Raw genomic sequence first — 26,075 nt, 5'->3', positions numbered from 1 at the left:
TTTTACCGCCCTGCCCGCCACAGGAATCAGAGCTGGTGAAGGGCAGACCACGGAAAGGTTTGTTGGCCTCGGGCAGGATTTTCCAGTTTCAGGACGAATGAGACCGTAAAATCCCGCTCAATGTTTCTTGATGAATAGCTATGACCTGAAAGGATAATCTATTTTTCTTTCCAAAGATGCTGCCTAACCTGCTGAGTATTTCCAGCGTTTTCTGTTCATATTACATTTCATGCTTTCAGTTCTAGCCTCCACTTCAATGTTTGCCAGTATCTTCGGCCATGCCCTCTGGCCTGAACTCTCCCCCTTACCCTTAAAAGCAAATTATTCAACTGCTCTACTCCTTTTATAAAAAAATTATATTCCTGCTTGCCAAGGACATTTCATGGCCCCTTTCTGCCCTCCTAAGTCCCTGTTTAAGCTCTTTCCTGCTATCTTTGTATTCCTCAAGAGCCTTATCTGTTTTCAATTTCCTGAAATTTATGTATGCCTCCTTCTTCCTTTTCGCTAAGCTCACAATCTCTCGTCATCCAGGTTTCCCGAATCTTGCCATCTTTATCCTTCATTCTTACAGGGACATACTTGTCCTGAATTGTTAACAAAAGAATTTTAAAAGACTCCCACATATCGGATGTGGATTTACCCTCAAACAGCTGCCCCCAGTCTACATTCCCTAGGTCCTGCCTAATACTGCCATAATTAGCCTTTCCCCAGTTTAGTACTTTCACTCTGGGACTACAATCCTTTTCTACAAGTATCTTGAAACTTACAGAATTGTGATCACTGTTCCCAAAACGGTCCCCCACTGAGACATCAATCACCTGTCTGTACTCATTTCCCAGAACCAGGTCTAAGATAGCCCCTTCCCGAATTGGACCATCTACATATTGCCTCAAGAAGCACTCTTGGATACACTGAACAAACTCTGCCCCGTCCAGGCCCCTGGCACTAAAGGAATTCCAGTCTATATCGGGCAGCACGGTAGCACAGGGGTTAGCACTGCTGTTCACACCTCCAGGGACCTGGGTTCGATTCCCGGCTTGGGTCACTGTCTGTGTGGAGTTTGCACATTCTCCTCGTGTCTGCGTGGGTTTCCTCCGGGTGCTCCGGTTTCCTCCCACAGTCCAAAGATGTGCGGGTTAGGTTGATTTGGCCATGCTAAAATTGCCCCTTAGTGTCCTGAGATGCGTAGGTTAGAGGGATTAGTGGGTAAAATATGTAGGGATATGGGGGTAGGGCCTGGGTGGGATTGTGGTTGGTGCAGACTCGATGGGCCGAATGGCCTCTTTCTGTACTGTATGATTTCTATATTGGAGAAGTTAAAATCGCCCATCAAACAATCCTGTTGTTTTTACATCTTCCCATAATCTGCTGACATATCAGTTCCTCCACTTCACGCTGGTTGTTAGGAGGTCTGTAGTACAACCCCAACAGTTTGATTGCACCACTCCTGTTCGTGAATTCTACCCAAATGGCCTCACTGAATGATCCCACTAAGATTATGACAGGCTTGGATAGAGTGGAGAGTCAGAGTCTTTTTCCCAGGGTTGAAGGGTCAATTACTCGGGGCATAGGTTGAAAATGAGAGGGGGAAAATTTTTAAAAGATGTAAGGGGCAAGTTTTTCACATAGAGGGTGGTGAATGCCTGGAACGTGCTGCCGGAGGAGATAGTGGAAGCAGATTCTACAACAACATTCAAGAGGCATCTAGATAGATATATGAATAGGCAGGAAATAGAGGGATATGGACCACGTAGAGGCAAGAAGAGGCATCTGTGTCAGCACAGACTTGGTGGGCCAAAGGGCCTGTTCCTGTGCTGTAGTGTTCTTTGTTCCATATTCATTCATGGAATGTGGACATCACTGGCTAGGCAGCATTTATTGCCCATTTTGAATTGCCCTTGCGAAGCTGGTGGTGGCGCTCAGCCACCATCTTGAACCGCTGTGGTCCATGTGTTATAGGTACATCCACTGTGCTGTTTCCAACACTAGGGTTCCCAACACTGCCTGGCATCCATTTTGGATACCTTCCACCTTAGAATCCCTCTCTGAGTGTACCACCTTCCAGCCCCTCTCTAAGTGGACCACCTTGTGATTTGATTTGATGTATTGTCACATGTATTAGTGTACAGTGAAAAGTATTGTTTCTTGCACGCGATACAGTCAAAACATACTGTTCATAGAGAAGGAATCGAGAGAGTGCAGAATGTAGTGTTACAATTAAAGCTAGTGTGTAGAGAAAGATCAACTTAATGCAAGGTAAGTCCATTCAAAAGTCTGACAGCAGCAAGGAAGAAGCTGTTCTTGAGTTGGCTGGTATGTGACCTCAGACTTTTGTATCATTTTCCCGAAGGAAGTAGGTGGAAGAGAGAATGTCTGGGGTGCGTGGGGTCCTTAATTATACTGGCTGCTTTGGCGAGGCAGCAGGAAGTGTAGACAGAGTCAATGGATGGAAGGCTGGTTTGCGTGATGGATTGGGCTATGTTCATGACCTTTTGTAGTTCCTTGCAGACTTGGGCCCCTAAGTGTACCACTTTCCAGTCCCTCTCTGTGTACCACCTTCCAGTCCCTCTCTCAGTATATCACCTTCCAGTCCCTGTGTACCACCTTCTAGTCCCTCCCTCAGTGTACCACCTTCCAGCCCCCCTCTGTGTACCATCTTCCAGCCCCTCTCTGTGTACCATCTTCCAGTCCCTCCCTCAGTGTACCACCTTACAGCCCCCCTCAGTGTACCACCTTCCAGCCCCCCCTCTGTGTACTACCTTCTAGTCCCTCCCTCAGTGTACCACCTTCCAGCCCCCCTCTGTGTACCATCTTCCAGCCCCTCTCTGTGTACCACCTTACAGTCTAAGTGTACAATGCTGCTACGAGGCTCAATGTGCTCAGGACACAAATAAATGCAATGGCGGCCACACTGGGGCCATTCCCAAAGCAGGCCCGCTTTGGTGTGAGCTGACCACCTGCCACTCCCCCCCCGCCCCGCCACTCGAAGCCCTGACCCGGAGGAACCATCACTCACAGCCACATCCTTCCCAGCCTGTCTTTTCTTTCTGGTGCTGACAGCAACACTCCCTCCACTCATGGCGCCGGCAGACTCTGCGCGTGCGCACTGCCGGACTGGCCGGCGGGAATGTCTGCGCACGCGCGTGCTGCCGCGATGCTTCCCAAGCTCAGGCTGCAGCAGCGCTCAGTGAACAGCAGGAGGCAGTCACTGTGTGGCCACTGATAGGAAGATGCTAGAATTTATTCCACTGAATCAATTGAAAACCTTTCAAAGTGGGTAGTAATATTAATGTTATTAAAAAGACTAGAGGATATCTATACATCAGCTAGCGTAAATTTTGATGGTGGGCAAATTGTTATTTGAAAGCATTCTGAGGGACAGACTTTTTAAAAGCGTATTTATTAGTGTCACAAGTAGGCTTACATTAACACTGCAGTGAAGTTACTGTGAAAATCCCCTAGTGGCTACACTCTGGTGCCTGTTCAGGTACACTGAGGGAGAATTTAGCATGGCCAATGTACTAACCAGCACATCTTTCAGACTGTGGGAGGAAATCGGCACACCAGAGGAAACCCACACAGACATGGAGAGAACACATGCAAACTCCACACTGACAGTGACCCAAGCCAGGAATCAAACCCAGTCCCTGGCACTGTGAGGCAGCAGTGCTAACCACTGTGCCACCATGTTGCTCACCATGCAAATCATCATTTAGAAAAGCATGGATTAATCAAGGGCAATCAGCATGGATTTGTTAAGGGGAAGTTGTTTCTGAAGAACTGGATTGATTTTTTTTTGAGGAGATAACAAGGTTTATATTTTATATTTTCTGCATGGATTTTAGCAAGGCTTTTGACAAGGTCCCACATGGCAGATTGGCCAGAAAATTAAAAGCCCATGGAATCCAAGGGAAAGTGCCAAGATGGATCCAAAATGGAGCAAAGGGGAATAATGGATGGATGCTTTTGTAAAGAGAAGGCTGTTTCCAGTGAGATGCCATAGGGCTTTGGACTTAAATATAGGGGGCATAATCAAAATGTTTGCAGATGATATAAAAATTGGCCATGAGGAAAAAAGCTGTAGATTGCGAGCAGCTTTCAATGGACTGATTACATCAAAAAAGTAACACATGGAATTCGATCTGGAGAAGTCTGAATTGAAGGAGAGGAAAAGGAAGGCAAGGGAATATACGTTAACTGGTTGGATTCTAAGACGTGTAAAGGAACAGGCAGACCTTGTTTGTTCACACTTCGCTGAATGCAGCAGGACAAGGAGGCATATACTTTCTTGTACTGGCTAAGGCTTAGAGTAATTGCAGAGCAAGGAAATTTTGCAAGAACTGTATAAAACACTATTTGGATCTCAACTAGAGTAAAGAGTACAGTTCTGGTCACTGACATAAAATTTGTGATTGCACATGGGAAATTTATGAGGATGTTGCCAGGAATGGAGAATTTTAGCTGTGAGAATAGATTGGATTGGCTGGGGTTTTTTTGGAACAGAGGAGGTTTAGGGGAGATTTAATTAAAGTTATGAGAGACCAAGATTGAGTGGATAGAAATGACCTTAGCAGAGAGGTTAATAACCAGGAGCATAGATTTCAAATAATTGATAGAACAATTGAAGGGGAATGGAGGAGTAAATCTCTGCCCCCCCCCCCCCCCCCCCCCACTCTCAGAAGGTTGCAAGAGTCTGTAACTCACTGCCTGAAAGGGTGAGATGGGCAGAAATCTCATTGCATTCAAAAAACATTTGGGTGTGCACTTGAGGTGCTGCAACCTATAGAACATAGATCAAGAGCTGAAGAGATTAGACAGAATTGCTTTATTTGGCCAACTGGCCGTTCGGCCCTAAATCCATCTTTGTTTCCATGTGTAGGGAATAAAGATTAATGAATATACCTTTGTGAAAAAAGAACAAAGATAATTTTTATATCTCTGAGAAAGAAAGCCACAAATAACACTGCGGCAAAGTTTAAACTTCAGTAAAAGATTTGCTATAGTGAAGGGCTTTTGATGTCCACCCAATATACTGGAGAATGTTCATACACTCAACTCCCCAGCAAGTGCATCTACCTCAAAAGCAGGTGTCTAAACTAATCCTAGCACCGCACTGAAACAAACTGAAAGGAGAGATACAAGATCAACTGGGAGTGACTATCCATGTAATTTGCTTTAAATCCATTTGGAAAAGTGGTCTCTGATCCCAACATAACTTTGATTTATATTGTGTCTTGAATGTAGAAATTTCCGTACAGCACTTTATAACAAGACGCAAATAGTACAAGAGCTAGGGGAGGAGGAAGCTTGGTGCAAAGATTGGTTTGAGGATATCCCAAAAATTGGGATGAAATTAACAAGGCAAACAACTTCAGGTAGAAATTTACGGCCAAGGGGCTGAAGGATTTGCCGTTAACAGTATATGGGAGAGAGGGCAGAATGTACAAGAGGCCAGAATTGGGAGGCCAGAAGAACACCAGCTGAGATATAGAGCTGGAAAAGGTTGAAGATGCATGGGGGGGTAGGGATGGGGTGTAAGAAGAAGTATGACACTCACAGTGACCTATACATAATGGAATGCTACTTCCAAACCGGACACCTCCACACTGATCCAGGGAAAAGAGTTGTGTCAGCATTCGATCTGAGCAATGACAACTTTGGGAAAGAATTCAACATTCCTTTCTATGAAAGTCAAATTGCCTCATTCAAAATACTTCAGACTCACCCTAGACAATGTTGTCTCCTATCCCGCACCAGTCAAAAATTAAATACCAGGGTAAACCTGGTCCAGAAACCTGCTGGAACATCATGGGGGGAAATCACAGAAAGATCACTCCACACAGTGGAGTTTCATACAGCAGAATGCTGCTCATCCTCATGCTCCTATAGCCACCACACAAAAATCATGGGCATCCAGCTAAATACCGCCAAGAGCACAGTGTCAGGCATACTGATGTCCTCTCCCACTGAGTGGCACTCAGTGCCCCACATTGCCTGCTATTCATTGCAACACCATCATGCTCAATGAAATGAAAAAAGTTATGAACAGCACCAATTTTTCCATTCATGAAGACTTGAAAAACCACCTGGGTGGCACGGTGGTTAGAACTGTTGCCTCACAGCGCCAGGAACCCGGGTTCAATTCCGGCCTTGGGTGATTGTGTGGAGTTTTCACATTCTCCTCGTGTCTGCGTGGGTTTCCTCCAGGTGCTCTGGTTTCCTCCACAGATGTGCAGGTTAGGTGGATTGGTCATGCTAAATTTCCCCTTAGTGTCCTAAAATGTGTAGGCTCGGGGGATTAGCGCGGTAAATACTTGGGGTTATGGGGAACAGGTCTGGGTGGGATTGCCCCTGAGTGTCAGGGGGTAATTACATGGCTTTATGGGGTTGGGCCTGGATGGGATTGTTGTCAATGCAGACTTGATGGGCCGCATGGCCACCTTCTGCACTATAGGGATTCTATGAAAGCACTTAGCTTTGCACTGACCATTCTGGGAAACAACTGCAGTTTCATGAAGCTGGTATTACTCACTATCCAGATGGATGGGAATGAAGGACACATTACTACAACCTGCCCACAAAGATCTGTCGTGGGAGACACCTCACCTCTTCACTCAGACTCTCAGAAAGCCATTGAATTGATAGCCTAACCAGACATTTTTTAAAAATTTGATTTATTTTTTATTTGATTTATTATTGTCACATGTATTAACATACAGTGAAAAGTATTGTTTCTTGCGCGCTATACAGACAAAGCATACCGTTTATAGAGAAGGAAACGAGAAAGCGCAGAATGTAGTGTTACAGTCATAGCTAGGGTGTAGAGAAAGATCAACTTAATGCAAGGTAAGTCCATTCAAAAGTCTGACAGCAGCAGGGAAGAAGCTATTCTTGAGTCGGTTGGTACATGACCTCCGACTTTTGTATCTTTTTCCCGAAGGAAGAAGGTGGAAGAGAGAATGTCCGGGGTGCGTGGAGTCCTTAATTATGCTGGCTGCTTTGTCAAGACAGCGGGAAGTGTAGAAAGAATCAATGGATGGGAGGCTGGTTTGCATGATGGATTGGGCTACATTCACGACCTTTTGTAGTTCCTTGTGGTCTTGGACAGAGCAGGAGCCCATACCAAGATGTGATACAACCAGAAAGAATGCTTTCCATGGTGCATCTGTAAAAGTTGGTGAGAGTCATAGCTGACATGCCAAATTTCCTTAGTCTTCTGAGAAAGTTGGTGGGCTTTCTTCACTATAATGTCTGGAAGGGGGGATCCCATTATATATTTATATAAAGTAGTAGTTGGCAACTGATGCTTTAGTAGGTTTATCTCTTCATCCTCCCACTCTCCCAGATGAAGGAGACAAGGAAAAACATTCCCCATTTGCTGATGATGCAAGGACCAGGAGGCACAGATTTAAGGTTTTGGGCAAGAGATATGGAGCATGTGGTAATGACCTGGAACTCACTGCCCACAGGGTGACAGAAGGATGTGATTGCATTAGATGGGGTATGGAGGGGATTCGTCATGATGTTGCCTGAAAAGGAGCATTCGAGCTGTAAGAAGAGACTGGAAAGGCTTGGATGGTTTTCTTTAGAGCAGGTAAGTCTGAGAGGGGGGACATAGAATCATAGAAACCCTACAGTACAGAAAGAGGCCATTCAGCCCATCGAGTCTGCACCGACCACAATCCCACCCAGGCCCTACCCCCATATCCCTACATATTTACCCACTAATCCCTCATGCTTGACAAACATGCTTGAGATGTTTAAGATTATGTAGAGTAAGGGTGAATAGGAAGCAGTTGTTACCCTTGGTTGCAAGGTCAGTCACGAGGGGGGCAAAGTTTTAGGATGAGGGGCAGACGATTCAGAGGGGATTTGAGAAAAAAATCACTCAGAGGGCCTGGAATGCACTGCCTAGAAAGGTAGTGGAGGTCAGAACCCTTACAACATTTAAAAAATATTTGGATGAACACTTGAAATATCATAATATTCAAGGATACGGGACAAGTGCTGGAAAACAGGATTAGCGCAGCTTTAGTGGTAATTATTGTTGGTGCAGATTTGATGGGCTGAAGGGACTTTTCTGCACTCTACGATTCTATGACTCTATGTGAAGAAACCAGCTGCTAAATGTTGGGGAGAGTGAGAGATAATTCAAATGGAGTGAAGGAAAAATAACATTTCATTGAAAGACACCTGAATATGATCCCAAAATATTGAGAAACATCCTGAAACCCAATGCCAAAAGAAGTAATTGAGCTGATTCAGTTGTCTTGGAGCTGCGCTCCTAGACCATTACTGGGGGACATTTTCCAGTTGTAGGCTTTTTTTGAATTGCCAGAAATTTGTGTAGTCCTCACCTGAACCAATATGAGAGGATTAATTTATGAAATCATAGTAAAGGAACTGCTAGGCGATAGTGATTGTACCATAATAGAATTTCATATTCATTGTGAGGGTGAGATAGGTCTAAACAACCACAATCACTAAGGAAAAGATAGAGAAAACTATCATAACTAAACACTGACAAGTTCCATGAACCTGATGGTCTGCATCCTAGGGTCTTAAAAGAAATGGCTGCAGAGATGATGGATACATTTGTTATGATCTTCCAGAATTGCTTAGATTCTGGAAAGCTCCCGGCTTGTAACACCTCATTCAAGAAAGGTGGGGCACAGAAAGCAGGAAACTATAGACCAGTTGGCCTAATATCTGTTATAGGGAAAACACCAGAATCCATTATTAAGATGGTAATAGTAGGGCATTTAGAAAATCATAATACAATCAGGCAGAGTCAACATGGTTTTGTGAAATTTTGACAAATTGATTAGAGTTCTTTGAGTAAGGAGCAAGCAAGGTGGATAAAGGGGAAGCTGTGGGTGTGATGTTCTTACATCTTGAGAAGGCATTTGATGAGGTACCACACCAAATGTTACTGCACAAAATAGAGTTCATGGTGTAGCGGGTAACATATTAGCATGGATAAAGGATTGGTTAGTAATAAGAAGCAAAGTCTAAGGATTAATGGGTATTGGGTCATTTTTGGCTTGACAGGTTGGAACTAGTGGAGTGCCACAGAGATCACTGCTGGGGCCTCGATTATTTACAATCTATATCAAAAACTTGGATAAAGGGACCAAATAGCTAAATTTGCTGATGATACAAATATAGGTAGGAAACTAAGTTGGGAAGAGGATATAAGAAATGGAATTTTCCCGTCCTGACTGCCCGCCTACCACGGGAATTGTAGTGGACGGGACACGAACCATTCAAATGTCCGTTGACTTTGGGCGGTATTTTCCGGATCTGGGGCAAGCGGGGCCGGAAAATCCCACCCAAGAAGTCTATAAAAGGATTTAGATAGGTTAAGTGAATGGGCAAAGATTTGGCAGATAGAGTATAATTTGGAAAAATCTGGCAGGAAGAATAAAACACAATATATAATTAAATGGAGAGCAACAGCTGAACTCTACAGTACAGAGGGATCCGGGCATTCTGGTACACGAATCACAAAATATTAGTATGTAGGTACAGCAAGTGGTTAGAAAGGCAAGTGGAATGTTGGCCTTTATTGCACGAGGAATCAACTACTAAAGTAGGAGAAGTTGCTACAGCTGAGAAGTTGCTGAGCAGGTGCTATCAAGCATCACCTGCTCAGCAATCACCTGCTCAGTGACGCCCAGTTTGGGTTTCGCCAGGGTCACTGAGCTCCTGACCTCATTACAGCCTTGGTTCAAACATGGACAAAAGAGATGAATCCAGAGGTGAGGTAAGAGTGACAACCCTTGACATCAAGGCCGCATTCGACCCAATGTGGCATCAAGGAGCCCTAGCAAAACTGGAATCAATGGGTGTCAGGGGGCAAAAACTCCGCTGATTGGAGTCATACCTGGAACATAGGAAGATGGTTGTGGTTGTGGGGGGTCAGTCATCCTAGCTCTAGGACATCTCTGCAGGAGTCCCTCAGGGTAGTGTCCTAGGTCCAACAATCTTCAGCTGCTTCATCAATGATCAGAAGTGGGGATGTTTGCCGATGATTGCACAATGTTCAGAACCATTCGCGACTCCTCAGATACTGAAGCAGTACATGTTCAAATGCAACAAGATCTGGACAATATCCAGTCTTTGGGCTGGCAAGTGGCAAGGAACATTTGTGCCACACTAATGCGAGGCAATGACCATCACCAATAAGAGGCGCTCTAACCACTACCCCTTAGCATTCAATGATGCTCCCATCACTGAATCCCCCCACGTCAACATCCTTGGGGTTACCATTGACCAGAAACTCATCTAGACTCACCACATGGACAAAGTGGCTAGAAATACTGGGGCGAGTAACTCACCTCCTGAGTGCCCAAAGCCTATCCACCATCTATATGGCACAAGTCAGGACTGTGATAGAATACTCCCCACTTGCCTGGATGGGAGCAGCTCCAATGACACTCAAGAAGCTTAACACCATCCAGGACAAAGCAGGCCGCTTGATTGATACCACGTCCACAAACATCCACTCCCTCCACCACCGATGCTCAGTAGCAGCAGTGTGTACGATTGACAAGATACACTGCAGCAATTCACCAAAGATCCTTAGACAGCACCTTCCAAATCCACAACCGCTTCCATCTAGAAGGACAAGGGCAGAAGATACATGTGAACACCACCACCTGCAAGTTCCCTCCAAGCCACTCACCATCCTGACTTGGAAATATATCGCCATTCCTTCATGGTCCCTGGATCAAAATCCTGGAATTCCCTCCCTAACAGCATTGTGGGTCAAACCACAGCATATGGACTGCAGTGATTCAAGAAGGCAGCTCACCACCACCTTCTCAAGGGCAACTAGGGATGGGCAATAAATGCTGGCCAGCCAGCGACGCCCATGTCCCATGAATGAATTTTTAAAAAGCTGTACAGGGTCTTAGTGAGAGTGCATCTGGAATACTGTGTACTATTTTGGTCACCTTATTTTAAAAATTATATAATTGCATTATAAGCAGTTCAGAGAAGATTCATTTAACTGAATCCTGGGTTGAAGGGTTATCTTGGAAGAAAACGTTGGGCAGGTTTGGCCTATACTTACTGGAATTTAGAAGATTGAGAGGTGATCATATTGAAACATATTAGATGGCAGGATTGATGCTGAGAAGATGTTCCCCTTGTGGTGAAGTCTAGAACTAGGGGACACCATTTGAAAATGAGGGTCTCCCATTTAAGACTGAGATAAAGAGAATTTGTTTTCTCTCAGACGGTCTTTAGTTTATGGAATTCTCTCCCCCAGAGATTAGTGGAATTTGGGCCATTGGATATATTCAAGGCTGACTTAGAAAGATTTTGATCGACAAGGGAGTCAAGCTTCATGGGGACTGCAGACAGGAAAGTGGAGTTGAGGCCAGAATCAGATCAACCATGACCTTATTGAAATGCTGAGCAGGCTCAAGTGGCTGAATGGCCTACCCCTGTTCCTAATTATTTTCTTGTCTTTTTTGATGTTTTGTCAGCTTATTGCAGTATTGGTGGCACAGTGGTTAGCACTGCTGCCTCACAGCGCCAGGGACCCAGGTTCAATTCCAGCCTCGGGTCTGTGTGGAGTTTGCACATTCTCTCCATGTCTGTGTGGGTTTCCTCCCACAGTCCAAAGATGTACGAGTTAGGTTGACTGGCAATGCAGAATTGCCCCTTGGTGTCTGGGGGACTAGAAGGATAAATACATGGGGTTACGGGGATGGGCCTGGGTGGGATTGTTGTTGGTACAGGCTTGATGGACCAAATGGCCTCCTTCTACACTGTAGGGATTCGATGATTTTAACAAGAGCTCTATTTATTTTTTCAGTACATTGAGCCTTTCCTTAGCATCTGACACCTACATTTTCTGCCCACCACGTGAATTGTCGTGGGCGGGACAGACAATTTGACGGAACATGTAAAGGTCCATTGACCTCGGGGAGAATTTCCAGTCTCAGGGTGGGCAAGACGAGGAAATCCAGTCCAATATGTTCATAATAAATTCCTGAATTCTTGAGCATACTCTGAGTTGACCCTTCTTATGGATTACAATCATTATATCACATCTTGCATATTTTTTAAAAATCTCTCGTTTATTTTCCTCTTCTCTTCTCCTGGATGACATTGATTCCCTCAATGGGGTACCGCAGAATGGAACTGGTTCCCTTTGTCTGTGTCATGTGCCCGTTATTGATATTGACTCTTCCCAGGGAATTGTGGCAGGCTATTGGACTGCAGTGAATCTCACATATAAACCTGCTTCCTGAGCTCAACTGCTATCAAAAAATCATATGATAATTATAGTGAGTTGAGTCATTCATAATCCAGAGTAAGAACATCAAGCACGGGAATTTTCCCATCCCACCCACCATGGGAATTGCAGAGGGCGGGGGTGGGGGAGGGGGGGCAGGGTTGTGGACCATGCAAAGGTCCTTTGACCTCGGGCCAAAGGTCCTTTGTCTCATCACTGGACACAGGTGAGGTCCCAGAGGATTGGAGGATAGCCAATGTGGTCCCGTTATTTAAGAAGGGTAGGAAGGATAACCCGGGTAATTATAGGCCGGTGAGCTTGACGTCCGTGGTAGGGAAGTTGTTGGAGAGGATTCTTAGAGATAGGATGCATGCGCATTTAGAAAGGAATAAACTCATTAACGATAGTCAGCATGGTTTTGTGAGAGGGAGGTCATGCCTCACTAACCTGGTGGAGTTTTTTGAAGAAGTGACTAGAATGGTTGACGAGGGAAGGGCCGTGGATGTCGTCTATATGGACTTTAGTAAAGCGTTTGACAAAGTCCCTCATGGCAGGTTGGTGCAAAAGGTTGGATCTCATGGGATAAAGGGGGAGATGGCTAGATGGGTGGAGAACTGGCTTGGTCACAGAAAGAAGTTTAACAACACCAGGTTAAAGTCCAACAGGTTTATTTGGTAGCAAAAGCCACACAAGCTTTCGGAGCTGCAAGCCCCTTCTTCAGGTGAGTGGGAATTCTGTTCACAAACAGAGCATATAAAGACACAAACTCAATTTACATGAATAATGGTTGGAATGCGAATACTTACAACTAATCAAGTCTTTAAGAAACAAAACAACGTGAATGGAGAGAGCATCAAGACAGGCTAAAAAGATGTGTATTGTCTCCAGACAAGACAGCCAGTGAAACTCTGTGGGGGTTACAAATAGTGTGACATGAACCCAATATCCCGGTTGAGGCCGTCCTCGTGTGTGCGGAACTTGGCTATCAGTTTCTGCTCAGCGACTCTGCGCCATCGTGTGTCGCGAAGGCCGCCTTGGAGAACGCTTACCCGAATATCAGAGGCCGAATATCATTTCACTGGCTGTCTTGTCTGGAGACAATACACATCTTTTTAGCCTGTCTTGATGCTCTCTCCACTCACGTTGTTTTGTTTCTTAAAAGACTTGATTAGTTGTAAGTATTCGCATTCCAACCATTATTCATGTAAATTGAGTTTGTGTCTTTATATGCTCTGTTTGTGAACAGAATTCCCACTCACCTGAAGAAGGGGCTTGCAGCTCCGAAAGCTTGTGTGGCTTTTGCTACCAAATAAACCTGTTGGACTTTAACCTGGTGTTGTTAAACTTCTTACTGTGTTTACCCCAGTCCAACGCCGGCATCTCCACATCTTGGTCACAGAAGACAGAGGGTGGTAGTGGAAGGGTCTTTTTCCGGCTGGATGCCTGTGACTAGTGGTGTTCCGCAGGGCTCTGTATTGGGACCTCTGCTGTTTGTGATTTATATAAACGATCTGGAAGAAGGTGTGACTGGGATGATCAGTAAGTTTGCGGATGACACGAAAATGGCTGGACTTGCAGATAGTGAGGAACATTGTCAGAGGCTACAGAAGGATATAGATAGGCTGGAAATTTGGGCAAAGAAATGGCAGATGGAGTTCAATCCAGATAAATGCGAAGTGATGCATTTTGGTAGAACTAACGTAGGGGGGAGCTATACGATAAATGGCAGAACCATAAAGGGTGTAGATATGCAGAAGGACCTGGGTGTGCAAGTCCACAGATCCTTGAAGGTGACGTCACAGGTGGAGAAGGTAGTGAAGAAGGCATATGGCATGCTTGCCTTTATAGGACGGGGCATAGAGTATAAAAGTTGGGGTCTGATGTTGCAGTTGTATAGAACGTTGGTTCGGTCGCATTTGGAATACTGCGCCCAGTTCTGGTCGCCACACTATCAGAAGGACGTGGAGGCTCTAGAGAGAGTGCAGAGGAGGCTTACCAGGATGTTGCCTAGTATGGAAGGGCTTAGTTATGAGGAGAGAGTGGGTAAACTGGGGTTGTTCTCACTGGAAAGACGGAGGATGAGGGGGTGACCTAATAGAGGTGTATAAAATTATGAAAGGCATAGATAGGGTGAACGGTGGGAAGCTTTTTCCCAGGTCGGTGGTGACGTTCACGAGGGGTCATAGGTTCAAGGTGAGGGGGGGAGGTTTAACATGGATATCAGAAGGACGTATTTTACACAGAGGGTGGTGGGGGCCTGGAATGCGCTGCCGGGCAAGGTGGTGGAGGCGGACACACTGGGAGCGTTTAAGACTTATCTAGATAGCCACATGAACGGAGTGGGAATGGAGGGATACAAAAGAATGGTCTAGTTTGGACCAGGGAGCGGCGCGGACTTGGAGGGCCGAAGGGCCTGTTCCTGTGCTCTATTGTTCTTTATTCTTTGTTCGGGCAGGATTTTCCCGTTTTGGGGTTAGCGCAGCCAGAAAATCCTGCCCAAGATGTTTACGTTCATTTAGCTTTTGACAAAGGCAAACCAGTCATGTAAAGAGAATTAGTTTAAATCAAGTACAGGAAAAAGCCTGTCTTTTGCTTTCAATGATGCTGATAACATTGGAAAAGGTGCATTTCAGAACCAAGGGCATTGTACTATAATAATAAGCGCATACAAAATATATGATATTCAACTTAAAGGGCGGGCACGGTGGCACAGTGGTTAGCACTGCTGCCTCACAGCGCCAGGTACCCGGGTTCAATTCCAGCCTTGTGTAACTGTCTATGTGGAGTTTGCACATTCTCCCCATGTCTGCATGGGTTTCCTCCCGGTGCTCCAGTTTCCTCTCACAGTCCAAAGATGTGCGGGTTAGATTGATTGGCCATGCTAAATTGCCCCTTCGTGTTGGGGGACTAGAAGGATAATTGTACATGGGGTTACGGGGATGGGCCTGGGTGGGATTGTTGTTGGTGCAAATTCGATGGGCCAAATGGCCTCCTTCTGCACTGCAGGGATTCGATGATTCTATGAATTATTAAGGTTTAAAACACAAACTTCTCATCACAGCACTGGGTGGTATAAGAGCAGGAGATTTATGTAATATTAAAGGGAGTATGTTGTTATAGAGCATGTATCAAAGCTTGTTTACAACAAAGCTGTCGCTCTGGGTAAAGCAACAATATGAAATGTTGTGAAAAGGTATTTGTCTCTCATCTCTGTTGGCAATCGGTTCAACAACTGCTTGGTCATAAAACATCAAACAGTGCTTGAAGAAAATGGACCATAAAGGAGATGGCGTAACAAGAGGTGCCATGGGCTGAATTTTAGGACTGAATTTTAGGTGAATCAAGAACGGTCACCTCAGTACTTCACTTTACCGCAAGCCCACGGATAACCTCACGATGCTCCACTTCTCCAGCTTCCACCCTAAACACGTTAAAGAAGCCATCCCCTACGGACAAGCCCTCCGTATACACAGGATCTGCTCAGATGAGGAGGATCGCAACAGACACCTACAGATGCTGAAAGATGCCCTCATAAGAGCAGGATATGGCGCTCGACTCATCGATCGACAGTTCCGACGTGCCACAGCGAAAAACCGCACCGACCTCCTCAGAAGACAAACACGGGGCACGGCGGACAGAGTACCCTTCGTCGTCCAGTACTTCCCCGGAGCGGAGAAACTACAACATCTTCTCTGGTGCCTTCAACATGTCATCGATGAAGACGACCATCTTGCCAAGGCCATCCCCACACCCCCACTTCTTGCCTTCAAACAACAACACAACCTCAAACAGACCATTGTCCGGTGCAAATTACCCAGCCTTCAGGAGAACAGTGACCACGACATCACACAACCCTGCCACAGCAACCTCTGCAAGACGTGCCAGATCATCGACACGGATACCATCATCTCATGTGAGAACACCATCCACCAGGTACACGGTACATACTCTTGCAACTCGGCCAATGTTGTCTACCTGATACGCTGCAGGAAAGAATGTCTCGAGGCATGGTACATTGGGGAGAACATGCAGATGCTATGACAACGAATGAATGAACACCGTTCAACAATCACCAGGCAGGGGTGTTCCCTTCCAATCGGGGAACACTTCAGCAGTCACGGGCATTCAGCCTCTGATCTTCGGGTAAGCATTCTCCAAGGCAGCCTTCACGACACACGACAACACAGAATCGTTGAGCAGAGACTGATAGCCAAGTTCCACACACATGAGGATGGCCTCAACCAGGACCTTGGGTTCATGTCACACTATCTGTAACCCCCACGACTTGACTGGGCTTGCAAAATCTCACTAACTGTTCTGGCTGGAGGCAATACACATCTCTTTAACCTGTGCTTAACCCTCTCTCCACTCACATTGTCTGTACCTGTAAAACTTGATTACCTGTAAAGACTCGCATTCCACCCATTATCTTGTAAATTGAATTTGTGTCTTTATATACCCTGTTTGTGAACACGAGTCCTCACTCACCTGAAGAAGGGGCTTGGGGCTCCGAAAGCTTGTGCTGCCAAATAAACCTGTTGGACTTTAACCTGGTGTTGTGAGACTTCTTACTGTGCTTACCCCAGTCCAACGCCGGCATCTCCACGTCCTGAATTTTAATCTGCAGCAGTATGTGGGTTTGAGTAGAGGTGGAAAAAAATTGACAGCTTATTGGGAGGTTGGCTGCAAGTCACCAAGTTCCACAATTCACTGAAAGGCATCAGGCTGCATATGTGTAATCCCCTCGGAAGAGGCGAGCTGTCAATTTCCATGTGCTAATTGCTCAATTAGAGAGATATTAACACACTGTTTTCACTTTAACATCAGATCCACAGAAGTATTGTGAACTCTGAGGAGGGATAATGATAAATTTCAACGGACATCCTTGGTGGTGGAATGAACACATGTGACAAATTTAATTTAATGCAGCAAAGTGTGAAATGGTATATTTTGGTAAAAAAATGAGGAGAGGCAATGAAAAAAATAAAGGGCACAATTCTAAACAGGGGGGACCTAGGGCTGTAAGTGAAGGTGGCAGACCAGCTTGGGGAAGCAGTTAAAAAGGCACATGGGAGCCGAGCTTTGTAAATGGAGCCATGGAATACAAAAACAAAGAAATTATAATGAACTTTTATACAATACTGCTTACAATTCTTGTCACCCTGCTAGAGGAAGGATGCTATTAAACTGGAAAGGGAGCAAAAAAAGATTTACAAGGATGTTACTGGGACTGGAAGGTTTGAATTATAAGGATAGGCTGGGATTAGTTAATTAGTCTCTGTGCTCACTTCTCACTTTGGTCCGAAAGCTAGTGGCGTTTGCTACCAAATAAACCTGTTGGACTTTAACCTGGTGTTGTTAGACTTCTTACTGTGTTTACCCCAGTCCAACACCGGCATCTCCACATCCTCACTTCTCTGGGCAGGAGTCTTTCCCTGTCACCCAATGTCACCCACTGGCCTCCTACCTGTTTTTGATCTTTTCATTGCACTGTTGGTGTGACATTGGCTGTGTCAATTTCTCTGCCCCTCTCAGCCACTCCAACCTGTCTCCCTCTGAACTTGTGATTAAGCGTGCTGACGAGGTTATTTGGCGTACTGAACTATACTTCACAGAGGCTGAGTGCCAACTCTCAGACATTTTCTCCTCCCTCCCCTTGCACCATAACCCCACCACCAAACATCAAACCATTGGTTCCAGGATCGTCACTGACCTCATCACTTCTGAAGATCTTCTCTTCACAATTTCCAACTCATACTCCCCCAACCTCACACAGCCCACTTTTACCTCCATCTCAAAATCCACAAACAGCACTGCCATGGTAGACCCATGATGTCAGCCTGTACCTGCCCCATGGAATTCATTTCTTCCTATCTTGACTCCATCCTCTCTTCCCTTGCCCAGTCTATTCCCACCTACATTTGTGATTCCTCTAATGCCCTACGTCATACCAACAATTTCCAGTTTCCTGTCCCTAATCACCTCCATTTCACTATGCATGTCCAATCCCTCTACGACTCCATCCTCCACCAGGAGTATCAGAGGACTTGTTGCTTCTTCCTTGAGCAGAAGCCCGAACAATCCCCATCTACCACCACTCCCCTCCACTTGGCTGCATTTATTCTGTCACTAAGTAATTTCGCCTTTAACTTGTCTCACTTCCTGCAAATAGAAGGTGTGGCTATGGGTACCCACATGGGCCCACGTTATGCCTATCTTTTTGTGGGTTATGTGGAACACTCCTCGTTCCAGTCCTACTCAGGCCGACTCCTGCAACTCTTCCTCCATTACATTAGTGGCTATATTGGTGCTGCTTCACACTCTCGTCCGGATCCGGAACATTTATCATGATCAATTTTGCTTCCAATTTCCACCCACTCTCATCTTCACATGGTCCATCTCCACCATTACTGCCAACACCAGCATGATGCTATTATGAAACACGTCTTCCCCTACCCCCTTTCCCTCCTCCCAATCCCCATCAGCATTCCGCAGGAATCGCACCCTCCGTGATATTCTGGTCCACACCTCCTTCAAACCCATCTCCCCATCCCTTTCCCACGGCACCTTGCAATCGCAGAAGGTGCAACACCTGCCCCTTTACTCCCTCCCTCCTCATTCAAAGCCCTAGACACTCCTTCCAGATTAAGCAACATTTCACTTGCACTTCCTTCAATTTGGTTTGTTGTATTTGTTACTCCCAATGTGATCTCCGTTGCACTGGGGACACTAAATGCAGACTGGGTGAATACTTTGTGGAACACCTTCCCTCAGTCCGTAAGCATGACCCCAACCTTCCTGCTGCCTCCCATTTTAACTCAGCACTTTGCTCTCTCCAACCCCCACCCCCACATCAGGCCATCTGTCTTTCATTCCTAAAGTTGCTGCATTTTGTTGCAATCTCTCCCAGCTACAGTTCAACATTCTCCCTCTCTTTAGTTCTGATGAAGAGACAAACGGTCTTGAAAAGTTAACTCTGTTTTCTCCCTCCCAATAGATGCTGCCAGATCTGCTGAGTTTTTCCAGCATTCTCTGTTCTGGTTTCAGATTCCAGCATCTGCAGTATTTTGCTTCTTTTAGTTAATTAAATAACTGGCTGAAACAGGTTTCCAGAGGCTAATTTTGCTTGAGTATAAAAGTAGACATTCTTAAAATGCAGCTTGGTCTGCACTGGTGTGTGCTTGGACTGCGATTGAATGTAAGAGTTGGAGTTTGGTGAATGAGGAGTTTGGTGAGGAGGGGGCCAAGTGATCCTTTCTTTTTTTACCTTTCCTCAGAAATCTTCATATGACAGCTGTTAGGTGAACTGGCCTGTAGTTTCATAGAAAGAAATCATAGAAATCATAGAAACCCTACAGTACAGAAAGAGGCCATTCGGCCCATCGAGTCTGCACCGACCACAATCCCACCCAGGCCCTACCCCCATATCTACCCACTAATCCCTCCAACCTACGCATCTCAGGACACTAAGGGCAATTTTTAGCATGGCCAATCAACCTAACCCGCACATCTTTGGACTGTGGGAGGAAACCGGAGCACCCGGAGGAAACCCGCGCAGACACGAGGAGAATGTGCAAACTCCACACAGACAGTGACCCAAGCCGGGAATCGAACCCAGGTCCCTGGAGCTGTGAAGCAGCAGTGCTAACCACTGTGCTACCGTGCCGCTACCGTTTCCTGCTTTCTGTCTCCCACTGTTCTTTAATAAACCACTGTGCTACCGTGCCGCTACCGTTTCCTGCTTTCTGTCTCCCACTGTTCTTTAATAAAGTATTACATAGGCTATTTTCCAATCACTAATGTACTGGAACTTTTCTAGAATCTAAGGAATGTTAAAAGATTGTAACCAATGCACAACTATCTCAGTAGCCACCTCTTTTAAGACACCAGGCCATCTGGTCCTGGGGACTTGTCATCTTTTAGGTTTAATAGTTTTCCCAGCACCTTTTCCTGAGTGATGGTGATTGTTTTAAGTTGTTTCCTCCTGATGACCTCCTAATTTTCAAGTATCTTTGGAAAATTTTCTAAATCTTCTACAGTGAAGAAAGACACAAAATATCTGTTCAATGCCTCTTCCATTTCCTTGTTTTCCATGATCAATTCTCCAGTCTCAGGGTGGGATTTTCCAGTCCTGCCCCCGCAGTGTATTTCCCAGTGGTGGAGCGTCCCGTCACTGGCTGGTGGTCCTGTCAATGTCTACATGGTTTTGCGTACCCCGCACCTTCCGCTACTGGGGAATGCATCGCAGTGGCATTAATGCATTGGGGGACTATCTCAATGTGGCTCCATCTTTCCCATTGTCCTAACTCCCCTTCTCCTCGCCTTCTAACCCCTATCTCCATTGGGCTGAAAAAACTGTCTCCAATGTGTTCCCTACCCAAACTAGTCTAGCGGACAAAAAATGATACGTTCCCTGGCAGTTTAGCAGTAATGTTAATTCCCTTGAGATCGATATTGACTCCCTTTTCTCACTTTTGTCACAGTTGCTAAGAAACCAAAGACAAACTCCGTTTCTAAAATCCAAACATTTTTTAAAAGCCAAACACAGCTGTGGCTGGAAATCTGAAATAAAAACAGAAAATGCTGAGAATACTCAGCATATCAGACAGCATCTGTGGAGAGTGAAACAGAATTAATGGGCTGAATTTTCAAATGGCCACATGTTTGGAACATGGTGTGGGCACAAATTGTCCCCGAGATTGTCTCAGAACCCTAGGCCTTTGGGAGAGTCTATAATTTTCAAAGTGCTGGCAGGGGGTGAATGAATGGCTAACCCACTCGCTGCTAATTAACAGCTCCTTTGGGGGCTTGGTAACAGGTCAGGAGGGTCCGTACTGCAATTCTTAAAGCTTATTTCAGTGTACTGAAATAGGGAGGCAGTGGCGTAGTGGTATTGTCACTGGACTAATAATCCAGAGATTCAGGGCAAGATCTAGGGACCAGGGTTCAAATCCCACCACAGTAGATGATCTCACGACTCCTAAACTCAATTCCTTGATTGATGAAGGCCAGTACACCATACGCCTTCTTAACCACAGCCTCAACCTGCACAGCTGCTTTGAGTGTCCTATGAACTCGGACCCCAAGATCCTTCTGATCTTCCACTCTGCCAGGAGTCCTACCATTAATATTATATTCCGCCATCCTATTTGACCTGCCAAAATGAACCACCTCACACTACTGTCCTTTAAGGAAGGAAATTTGCCATCCTTACCCACTCTGGCTTACATGTGACTCCATAGCAATGTGGTTGACTCTTAATGCCCTCTGAAATGGAGGGAAATTAGGGATGGGCAATAAATGCTGTAGGAAGTCTCACAACACCGGGTTAAAGTCCAACAGGTTTATTTGGTAGCCAAAGCCACTAGCTTTCGGAGTGCTGCTCCAGAGAGCTTCGGAGAGTTTACCTGACGAAGGAGCAGCGCTCCGAAAGGTAGTGGCTTTTGCTACCAAATAAACCTGTTGGACTTTAACCTGGTGCTGTGAGGCTTCTTACTGTGTTTACCCCAGTCCAATGCCGGCATCTCCACATCAATAAATGCTGGCCAAGCCAGTGATGCCCACATCCTGTAAAAATGAATTTTTAAAAAGCTGTCAAGCTTGCTGTGGGGGCAAAGGTAAGTTCTCCTTGTGACGGTGAAAGTTATCAGCTCCTCAGCAATCTGTGCTGGAACATGCACATTACCTTAGTTTAGCCTGGTTGACCTCATTCCTTATTTATCCTCCATAGCCTTCCGATGCTTGCTCTATTCAACAAGGGAGTGGCAGGCCTCAACATGGCTGCCTCCTGCCTCTGCCACTGGCACCATGCTGTCATGAAGAAGCACGCTGTAGATGAGGAAAGGAGGAGACCAAGGATAGACTCTTGGAGACATCAGAAGCAACAGAGCGAGGTGGAAAGAGAGGCAATTTGATGCACTATCAATTACGACGCAAAGACTTCTGCGAGTGAGGGAAAACTAATAGGCTTTTATTCACAGAGAACAGGAGCACACCCTTGTAGCTGACCTGGTCTGGACTGAGGCAAGGAGGAGGGACCATCACCTTTATACCCCACTCTGGGTGGAAAGGGAGGGGTCTCAGGTGGAAAGGGAGGAGTCTCGGGCCAGGTGCAGCATGGGTGTGTCCAGGCACATACATGTAGTAACAGTGGTTCACCACACAATTACTGGTGATACTCAAGCTATGACCGGAAAGGTAACAGGTTAAAACCATTTTGGATCTCTGAGTAGAAAGAGTTTGGAGACTAAATGGCAATTTAAAGAAAGCAACATTGCATCTCCTTTTTGAATAAGGAAAGCTATAAAACATGGAGAAATACCTGGAATTTCAGACCTTTTGAAAAGGGGCATTTTCAAAGTGAAACTTTGCAGTGGTTTTAGTATAGATACAGGGTGGCGTTTTCTCAAAAAAATTCTGAGAAATTAAAATGGGTGAGAAAACGGGAGATTTTCTTGCCTATTTTTCCAGCGAGGTTGGTGATGGTAATTTACGGCAATACAGAGGCCGTAATCTGAATCTTGCTAGTAGGGGTGGGGCGGGGTGGGGGAGGGGGGGGGGTGTGGGTGTGGGGGTGGGGGGGGGGGCGTGGAGACTCAGCTTGCTGTGAAGTTGGCTGCTGAGCACTCTCCCAATATACTATGTACACATTATACTGGGAGATCTGTCACTCCCCTCCACCCCCTCCCCATGGACACACCCCCAATCCCCCCCATCCCCCCGATCACTGCCCATTACCTCCCCTGCCCCCATCACTGCCCACCCCCGATCGCCACCCCGGCCAATCACCGTCACTCCCTCCCATCTGTCCACGACCCCCCTGATCACCCTGATCGCCACCCTCCCCAATCAGCCCCCAGCCCCTGGTGCAGATTCCCCCCTTCCCTCCCCTCTTACAGAGCCCCCCAAACTTTCCCTCATCATCTCCAACCCACCAGACTCTGCCCATTTTAGCCCTGTCCCTCCACCTCTACCCCCTGTCAGGCCCCACCTCCTCCAGGGCATACCCCCTTGGCACTGCCAGGGTGCCCAGTGAGGAATGCCAGGGCACCAGGATGGCAGTGCCCAACTAGCACTGCCCAAGGGGCACTGCCCAACCCTGTTCCTGACCCCCAGGGGAATTCAATGGCCTCGGGTCCCACTGGTGAGCCATCACATCTGGTCCCTGTTGGTGGAGACCACGTATGATCCTTGCTGGTAAGGATCTCCACTGGCGAGGTGGGCAAGGTAAGTGAGCTGGATTATTGGGTCCCGGGATCGTTAATGATCGTTAATGGATGGCACGGTGGCAAAGTGGTTAGCACTACTGCCTCAGAGCACCAGGGACCCGGGTTCAATTCCCAGCTTGGGTCACTGTCTATGTGGAGTTTGCACGTTCTCCCCATGTCCTCCAGGTGCACCAGTTTCTTCCCATAGTCCAAAGATGCGTGGGTTAGGTGGATTGGCCATGCTAAATTGCCCCTTAGTATCAGGGAGACCAGCTAGGTTGGATGCATGGGGTTGTGGGGATGGGGCCTGGGAGGGATTGTGGTCAGTGCAGTCTCGATGGGCCGCATGGCCTTCTTCTGCACTGTAGAATTCTATGATTCAATGCATAGCATGTCATTAATATTTAAGTCAGTCTCATGTCCTAACCGGCAGCGAGGCTGATTTCGGCGACGGAACAGAGCCGGCAATATCTAAAGAGGCGAGAAATTAGGCGTGAGGCCGATTTTTCACCTCTTGCTCATATTTCCCATCCCGCTACTCAACCAGTGCAGCAGGGTGGAAAAACCCCACCCACAGTGTCAATTATATTATCAGTGTGAAGATGATCACAATAAAATCAGCAACCTTGGGTTATAATGGCAATAATATAGAAAATGATCTCCACAACATCTGTGTCGCACTATACTCACAACTGCTTCAGCATATTCTTATCTGTCTTGTGAAGCAGGTTATTTTTGGCTTTTTGTAGAATTGAGGCTGCAGGAGGACAGTGATGGTGTTCCTTTAATTCTAATAATTCTTTGAGGAAAGTATAGCATTATAAGCTTACTTTACTTTGTGAAGAAATGCCAATATAGCCTTTGAAATATTTAATTGTGTGAACACCCTGCTGGGTTCCTTGCTATAAAGGAACAGTACTAGAATTGTAATGCAGTATTGTAAGCAACAGGCCTGTTAATTGCTATTGTCGGTGACAATTAAATCATACCCTGCTACTTGCTCTTTAATATCTAACTGTAAGATGCATACTTGTCAGCTATGCCAGTGACTCCTGGAAAATAGGTTTCAATCTAAGAGGCCAGTTCACCATGTTTGGTAATACTAATGCACGGTTACAACAAGCTGTGCCGTCAATAGGTGAAGTGTGAATATTTAAAGTAAGTTGCCAAAAAAACGGACTGAATGTGGATGATTAATTCACCCTCTCTGATGTGCTTTCTGTATCAGTTTGCTGTGTAATGCTGCATTTGCCACGGACAAAGCAGTAAAAATGCCCGGGGCTGTGTTCAGATAATGGGCAGATAGAATGAATCACACAAGAAAAATCATGTGGAACACACTAATCCCTGTACCCGAATTCCGGATGTGCATTCCCATTGTGTGATGCATTGCTCCGGAATGCTCAATCATAAACTCTACATCGATATTCCCTTTGCATTTCCTGGCATGTGTGGGAAATCAATTGGTTGATACTCCATATTCCACCATGGGAAGTTGCAAAGATAATTGAGGAAGGATGTTCTCCTTGACCATAACTGGTGGTTCCATTCTTATGCGTCTTTGCGGCGGATGACATGTCTGTCTATGTAGTTCCCTACTGACTGAAGGCCTTGAGAGAAGTTATCCAGGGTTATTGTGAGGAAAGTGTGCAAGGCTGAAAATATGAACACTATCACAGTGGTGAATGAAGTCTAATAACCTCTTCCATCGCTTCCAGTATGCAATATTGCAGTTCAGCTGTGGCTCAGTAGAAGCATTTCACTTCTGAGTCCGGAGGTTATGGATTGAAGTGCCTCTCCAGAGATTTGAGCACAAAAATCTAGGTTGACACTCCAGTGCTGAGGGAGTTCTACATTGTTGGAGGTGTTGTTTTTCGGATGTAATGCTAAACTGAAGCTCCATTTATGCTCTCAGGTGAAAGTATACAATTGCAAGGCAATTTCTTTTAAGAAAATCAGAGAATCATAGAATCCCTATAGTGCAGAAGGAGGCCATTCAGCTCATTGCATCTGCACCACTCTCTGACAGAGCATCCCACCCAGAACCTATTCCAGTAACCCCACGTATTTGCCCCACTAATTCCCCTAACCTACACAGCTTTGAACACTAAGGGACAATTTAGCACGGCTAATACATCTAACCTGCACATCTTTGGACAGTGGGAGGAAACCAGAGCACCTGGAGGAAACCCATGCAGACACCGGGAGAATGTGCAAACTCCGCACAGTTATCCAAGTCCAGAATTGAACCCGGGTCCCTGGTGCTGTGAGGCAGCAGTGCTAACCACTGCGTCACCCTGTCGCCCTAGGGGTCAGAGCGATATTTAACCCTCAATCAGAAAAATAGATTAGCTGGCTATTATCACATCTTTTTGCGAGAGCTTAGAATCAGAGAACCCTACAGTGCAGAAGGAGGCCATTCGACCCATCGAGTCTGCACTGACCACAATCCCACCTAGGCCCTATCCTCACAGCCCCATGTATTTACCCTAGTTAGTCCCCTTACACTAAGGGGCAATTTAGCATGGCCAATCCACCTAACCCGCACATCCTTGGACTGTGGGAGGAAACCAGAGCACCCAGAGGAAACCCACGCAGACACGGGGAGAACGTGCAAA

General features: G+C 46.0%; 1 protein-coding gene across 1 annotated transcript in view; it reads right to left on the bottom strand.

Moving 5' to 3' along the window:
* The window catches only part of lcmt2 (leucine carboxyl methyltransferase 2), a 38,974-nt gene extending 35,892 nt beyond the window's left edge, over nt 1-3,082 (bottom strand). The window contains exon 1 of the mRNA XM_078229248.1: nt 3,017-3,082. Coding sequence (XP_078085374.1) covers nt 3,017-3,079 — 63 coding nt within the window. The 5' untranslated portion in view covers nt 3,080-3,082. The remainder of the gene's footprint in view (nt 1-3,016) is intronic.
* Between the last annotated feature and the right edge of the window lie 22,993 nt (nt 3,083-26,075).

The sequence above is a fragment of the Mustelus asterias genome, chromosome 14 (assembly GCF_964213995.1).
Source record: "Mustelus asterias chromosome 14, sMusAst1.hap1.1, whole genome shotgun sequence".
Taxonomy (NCBI): domain Eukaryota; kingdom Metazoa; phylum Chordata; class Chondrichthyes; order Carcharhiniformes; family Triakidae; genus Mustelus; species Mustelus asterias.
Note: the sequence above shows the minus strand (reverse complement) of the source record. Positions and strands in the feature narration are given on the sequence as shown.